This window comes from Arachis ipaensis, chromosome B09, assembly GCF_000816755.2.
Source record: "Arachis ipaensis cultivar K30076 chromosome B09, Araip1.1, whole genome shotgun sequence".
Lineage (NCBI taxonomy): Eukaryota > Viridiplantae > Streptophyta > Magnoliopsida > Fabales > Fabaceae > Arachis > Arachis ipaensis.
In genome coordinates, this window is record NC_029793.2 from 5,098,305 (window position 1) to 5,105,247 (window position 6,943).

The 6,943-nt window shown below is 38.1% G+C and overlaps 2 protein-coding genes across 4 annotated transcripts in view; both read left to right on the forward strand.

Annotated features, from left to right (window-relative positions):
• Window positions 312-6,943, forward strand: part of LOC107615980 (putative disease resistance protein At3g14460) — a 33,763-nt gene continuing 27,131 nt past the window's right edge. The window contains exon 1 of one of the 2 annotated variants that reach the window (XM_021112186.1): window positions 312-2,965. In XM_021112186.1, coding sequence (XP_020967845.1) covers window positions 512-2,965 — 2,454 coding nt within the window. In that variant the 5' untranslated portion in view covers window positions 312-511. The remainder of the gene's footprint in view (window positions 2,966-6,943) is intronic. The other variant, XR_002354377.1, reaches the window with a different exon arrangement.
• Window positions 3,267-6,943, forward strand: part of LOC110267056 (isocitrate dehydrogenase [NAD] catalytic subunit 5, mitochondrial-like) — an 8,413-nt gene continuing 4,736 nt past the window's right edge. The window contains exons 1-4 of one of the 2 annotated variants that reach the window (XM_021112204.1): window positions 3,267-4,123; window positions 4,574-4,824; window positions 4,903-4,969; window positions 5,068-5,145. In XM_021112204.1, the coding sequence (XP_020967863.1) occupies window positions 5,103-5,145 (43 nt within the window). In that variant the 5' untranslated portion in view covers window positions 3,267-4,123; window positions 4,574-4,824; window positions 4,903-4,969; window positions 5,068-5,102. Of the gene's footprint in view, window positions 4,124-4,573; window positions 4,825-4,902; window positions 5,146-6,943 lie in introns of both variants that reach the window. The other variant, XM_021112205.1, reaches the window with a different exon arrangement.

The following is a 6,943-nucleotide window of genomic DNA, read 5'->3' on the forward strand; positions in this document are numbered from 1 at the left end:
TTATACATTGTGAATAAAATTATTTTAAAAATAAAATATAAAATAATCCTAAAAAATTTAAAACATTTCAAAACAATTCCTAAAAAATTTTAAAATTTCAAAATAGTTATCTGCATTCTGCAGGTGGTTTTAACTTTTAATTTACCATGAAACACTGCTCGAGGAAGTGTTAAAAAAATTAAACGGTGTGAACACAAATTTTTAAAAAACAAAAATATATTCGTACAGTACTTAATACTGATATTATATCTATAGCTGCCATTCAGCAAATAAAATTTTTCTTAAGTTTTTTATTTGTTTTTTATTGTTTCAGCACTATACAACTATAAAACTAAGCAAACAACAGTGTTAGTGGCTTAGTGCACTGCGAATCGCAAACACTTTAGCTTCCTTAATCCTTGTGCTTGAGAAAACCCAGTGATCTGAATACAATACATCGATCTAGCTACAACAACTTCCCTCGACCCCTTTCATTCTTTTCTCATCATCTGCTGCACTTGATTTTTCAAGCATGGCTGCAAAACTTGAGGGTGGGGCTTATCTCTCTTCTTTTGTTGATGCTGTTTTGGAGAAGCTGTCTTCAATACTTGAAGATGATGACTTTGTCCTCGAAGGAAACGACTCTGCCCTGGAGTTACTTCAAAAGTTAGAGAAAAGTCTATATGATGTTGGACCTGTGCTTGATGATGCTGAGCTGAAGCAGTTTAGTGACAAGAAAGTGAAGAAGTGGCTCATTGATCTTCAAGATGCTTTGTATAAGGCTGATGACTTGCTGGATGAACTCTCCACTAAAGCCGCCACTGCCACTCAAAGAGATCTAGGTAACTCTTCTCCCTGGTCTCACTATGTTGATTCATGTATTGAAGATAGTGCCATCAATGTCATCGAAAAAACAGTTGCCACACTAGAGTCTGTGGCAAGACGAAAAGGTTATCTTCGTCTTCTTCCGAAGGAGAGTGCCAAGATGGACATCTCGTCATGGAGAATTCCATCCACATCTCTTGTTGTAAGTTCTGACATATTTGGTCGGGACGAAGACAAGGAGAACATAATCAAATTGCTGTTAGATGATACCTGCGATGTTGAGTCACTTTTGACTGTGATCCCCATCGTGGGTATGGGCGGAATAGGCAAAACTACTTTGGCTCAACTGGTTTACAATGATGCCAAAGTCGTGGGAAAATTTGACACTAGAGCATGGGTGTGTGTTGCTGAAAATCCTGACCCTGTTAATGTTACAAAGACAATAATAGGGGCAATAGATTCTTGTCCGGGTAACATGGATAAGTTTGATTCACTTCGGAATAATTTGAAGGAAACGGATAATTTTGATTCACTTCAGACTAATTTGAAAGAAAAGTTGACAGGAAAGACATTCTTAGTTGTCTTAGATGATGTCTGGCATGATCGACGAGACATGTGGGAGGATTTTTTAAAACCTTTTCGTTTTGGGGATAATGGAAGTAAGATTCTTCTAACAACCCGTAATGAAAATGTTGCTTCTGTGTTCACGGCTAGTAATTTACATTATCGACTAAGTTTATTGTTGATTGAAGATTGTTGGTCGATGTTTTTGAAGCATTCATCTATTTCTACTAATTCTAAACAATATGCAACTCTAGAACAAATTGGTAGAAAAATTGTTGAAAAATGTAAGGGGTTACCTTTGGCTGTGAAGACACTTGGGGGTTTATTGCGTAATAAGTTAAATAAAGGAGATTGGGAAAATATACTTGAAAGTGAAATGTGGGAACTCTCGGAAGATGACAGTAAGATTATTCCTGCATTAAGAGTTAGTTATCACTATCTTCCTTCCTATTTGAAGCGGTGTTTTGTTTATTGCTCATTATATCCTGAGGATTATGAATTTGACAAAGACGAATTAATTTTGCTATGGATTGCTGAAGATCTTTTACAACCAAAGGAAAACAGCACATTAGAAAAAATTGGTTGTGCATATTTTGATGAGTTAGTTGCAAGATCATTCTTTCAACCTTCTAGTACTAGTGGAAAGTTATTTGTGATGCATGATCTCATGCATGATCTAGCAAAGTTTTTTGCTGGAAAATTCTATTTCAATCTCAAAGAATTTGGCAATCGGCATATGATAGATAGCAAAATTCGACATTTGTCATATACCACAACATATGAGGATAACTTCAAGTTATTTCAAGAGGACTTTAATGGAACAACACACATGAGAACATTTTTAAATTTTCCTTTGTTTCGCTTTCAAGCATCAATTACTATGGAAAGCGAGTTTTGGCTCTTAGGACAACAATTGGAGTGTTTAAGAGTTTTGTCATTTAAATACATTTTTCTAAAATCATTACCTGATTCAGTAGGTGAATTGATTTATTTGCGTTATTTGAATTTATCTTTCACACTTATTGAGACATTGTCTGAGTCAATATGTAAATTATGCAATCTCCAAACTTTGAAGTTGAGAAAATGTTTAAGGCTAAAGATGCTTCCGAGCTGCATGCAAGATCTTGTGAACCTTTGCCACCTTGATATTCGAGGGGCTTCTCGTCTGAAAGAGATGCCGAAGGGAATGAGCAAGTTAAAGCATCTAAACTTCTTAAGTGATTATATCGTCAGCGAGCAAGAAGAGAATGGGATGCGAGAATTAGGAACATTGGACAATCTTCATGGCTCATTTTGCATTTCCAAATTGGAGAATGTCAAGAATAGTGGTGAAGCTTTGAAGGCAAAGATGGGTAACAAAAAGCACATCAACACTTTAAAACTGAAATGGGTTCCAGATGGTGACATTGATGATATTGGAATCGAAAGAGATATACTTGACAAGTTGCAACCTCATGAAAACTTGAATAAGTTATCAATTAAGGGTTATCCGGGTGAAAGCTTCCCCGATTGGTTAGGCTTTTCTTGCTACTCCAATATGACCAAATTGAGTTTGGGTTGTTGTATGAATTGTTGTGAGCTTCCTTCACTGGGACAGTTACCCTCTTTACGCAGGAGACACCCTTCAAATCTCTCGAAACTCTGAAGATTGAGTATATGTATTGTTGGCGGGAGTGGCATTTTCCTGATGAGTTTGATGGTTTTCCTCAGCTTAGAATCCTTTCAATAAGAAACTGTCCTGTGTTAAGTGGAGATCTGCCTGCTCACCTTCCGGCTCTGGAGGAATTTACAATTGATAGATGTTCAGAGCTTGCATGTTCGCTGCCGAGAGCTCCCAAGCTTCAGCAATTATATCTACAGAGTTCTCCGGTTTTTACGAATAATGGTGAACCGCAGAAGGTAGTAATTTCAGAAACCCAGCTGGCGCAGTCGGTATTGGAGTACCTGCCCCACATCCAACCCCCAAGTGTCCAATGTCTGGAAATCAAGGACTGTCGGTCAGCGATATCAATTTCAGCAGATTATTTGCCCTCTTCATTACAATATCTGAGAATATCTGACTGTTCAAAATTAACATTCTTAGATCAACTGCAACACAAGTCTCTAAGGGAGATATATGTAGAGGGTTGTGATTCACTGAAGTTGCTTCCATTGGGGGACTTTCCAAATCTCAAGAAACTCGTGATCAGTAAATGCCAAAGCATGGAATGTGTTGTGGTGCCACAGGCTATTCCAAGTCTCCAATATTTAAGCATCTCAGAGTGTCCCAGTTTAGTATCCTTGCCGGCGCTAACGTTGACTGTTCCCCAGCTAGAGGAGCTGCATATATGTGATTGCCCAGAAGTCGATTGCTTTGCTGAGGAGTTCCTCCCACCAAGTTTGAAAAAACTTGAAGTCACTAAGTGCCAAAAACTAGCAAGTTGGATAACATCAAAGGGTTTGCAGAGTGAAGGCCTTACCCATCTTTGGCTTGGTCCATGCTTTGATGTAAAATCATTCCCAAGAGATGGTTGCCTTCCTGCTTCTCTTCAGGCTCTAATATTGTCGAACTTTCCAAATCTGGAGACGCTTGACTGCAAGGGGCTTCACCATCTTACCTCCCTCAAAAGTTTAGCAATTACAGACTGTGAAAAGCTTGAGAATATCACAGAACAACATTTGCTTGCCTCCATAGAACATATCTACATAGGGGAAGAATGTCCTTTGAGGTGGAAGCTAGAAGAGATGGAAGACCCACGGATTTAATTCGTTACAGGTAAGTGATTTTCCTCTGATCTTCCCTAAACTCGGTGCTCTCTAATTACAATGCTAATTCTTTGGACCAACCATTTTCATTTCCTTGTTAATACACCAACATGATGTTCGTTGAATAGATTATTTTGCTTTATTTGTGAAAGTCATTCCAATTAGCAAGAAAAAAGGCTTACTTTTCTTATGCCAATGAATTTTGTAATTTTAAAAATTTTCTTTTATAATTCTGTCTTCTTGAACACTTAAGAGATAAGTCGTAGATTTTGAAAGTGTTTTAACCTATTTATAATATTTATGAAAGTATATTTTTAATTTATCTGCCTGCTCACCTTCCAGCTTCAATATCTTGCTATATATGGTTCTTATTATATCTACTTGTTAGTATATTCTTAAGGAATTGAATAGTTTCTTTGAATTAGTTGTAACTCTTAATTCTTACCATCGCAACGATTAGATATTCAAAGCAGCTTATGTGCCCATACAGTGGGAAGAGCACTATGTAGGGACTGAAATTGACCCTAGAACACAGAGCTTTCTGACATGGGAAAGTTTGGAATCAGTTCGATCAATCTGGGTTGGCTTAAAAGGGCCAATGGCCAACGCCATTGGTAAAGGGCATCATTCATGGTATGCAAATTTTGTCCCTGCTATAGCCTTCTTAGCTGCAAAAACACAGAAGGAGAGTATAGTGGGCCTGAATATCAGGTAAGCTTTACAACAGTTGATGTTACATACTATCAAAGAAGTTCTGATATTATATCTTTCAGTATTATTGTGTAACAGGTTGTGAGAAGTGTGGTAGAAAGTCTCAAACGCCAAGGAAGTTGTCATTGACAATTGCTGCATGATGATATATTTGTGAACTTGGATTTAGGGTGCAACTGTATTTGGAAATTCATTTTGAGTATTGAAAATGGAATTACTCTCGTTCATTTTTATAATCTACAGCTTGTGAAAAATCCTGCTCTTTTTGCTGTCTAGTGATGTCAAACCTTTATGGTAACATTATTAGTGACCTTTGTGCTGGCTTGACTTGAAATATACGAATGGAGTGAGACAAGGATTGTGTTTTGGATTAATTCCCTTGAAAGAATCATCTCTCAGCGTCAATATATATATATACATAGGTACAGAAATAAAATCCCTTAATACTAGGAGATATGATAGAATCAGATCCCTTAATACTAGGAGATAGAATCAGATCCCTTAATACTAGGAGATCCAACAGAATCAGATATCTAAAGATGGAAACTATATCAAAATAGATCTAATCTGATATTCAACACTCCCCCTCAAGCTGGAGCATATAAATCATATGCACCAAGCTTGTTACATATGTATTGTATCCGAGGACCCCAGAGAGCTTTGGTGAAAATATCTGCAAGTTGATCGTTGGAGTTGACAAAGGCTGTTACTATTTCCCCACTTTGCAACTTTTCCCTTATGAAATGGCAATCAATCTCTATGTGCTTGGTCCGTTCATGAAACACAGGGTTGGAAGCAATATGTAAGGCAGCTTGATTATCGCACACCAGTTCCATCTTACTCGGCTCACAAAACTTAAGTTCCTTAACTAGTTGCTTCAACCATATAAGTTCACATGTGGCAAGTGCCATAGCTCTATATTCAGCTTCCGCACTAGATCTTGCTACAACATTTTGCTTCTTACTCTTCCAAGATATCAAGTTTCCACCAATAAAAACACAATAACCAGATGTAGAACGTCTATCAGATGGAGATCCTGCCCAATCTGCATTAGTATACCCAACAATCTGGTTATGTCCTTTATCTTTATACAACAAACCTTTTCCTGGAGCACCTTTGATATATCTAAGGACTCTAACAGCTGCGTCCCAATGACTATCGCATGGGGAGTCAAGAAACTGACTTAGGATACTTGTGGCAAATGAAATATCTGGCCGAGTGACTGTCAAATAATTCAATCGGCCAATTAATCTGCGATATCTACCAGGATCTGCAAGAGGTTCTCCTTGATTTGGACTAAGTTTTGTATTGGGATCCATTGGTGTATCTACAGGTCTAGAATCCAACATTCCAGTTTCTTCAAGAATATCCAGAGCATATTTTCTCTGAGATACAGATCCCAGCACTAGATTGTGCCACTTCAATTCCTAGGAAATATTTTAACTTCCCCATATCCTTAGTCTGAAAGTGATCAAACAAGTGCTGTTTTAACTGAGTGATTCCCTCATGATCATCTCCAGTAATGACAATATCATCCATATAAACAACCAGATATATGGAGGTCATGGAGGAAGAATGACGGAAGAAAACTGAATGATCTGCTTCACTTTGAATCATGCCAAATTTAGAAATAACAGCACTAAAACGACCAAATCAAGCTCGAGGGGATTGTTTCAAGCCATATAAAGATCGGCGTAAATGACATACTAAGCCGGAAGACTCCCCCCGAGCAACAAACCCGGGAGGTTGCTCCATGTATCCTTCCTCCTCGAGATCACCATGTAAGAAAGTATTTTTAATATCAAGTTGATGAAGAGGCCAATGGCGAATGGCAGCCATAGAAAGAAAAAGACGAACAGAGGCCATCTTCGCAACAGGAGAGAAGGTATCACCATAGTCCAAACCAAATATTTGAGTGTAGCCCTTAGCCACAAGGCGGGCTTTTAATCGATCAATGGTTCCGTCTGAGCCGACCTTAATAGTATAGATCCAACGACAACCCACAGTAGATTTGCCCGGTGGCAATGGAACAAGATCCCAAGTACCAGTAGAATGTAAGGCAGACATCTCCTCAATCATAGCCTGACGCCACCCTGGATGTGAAAGAGCTTCTGCTGTT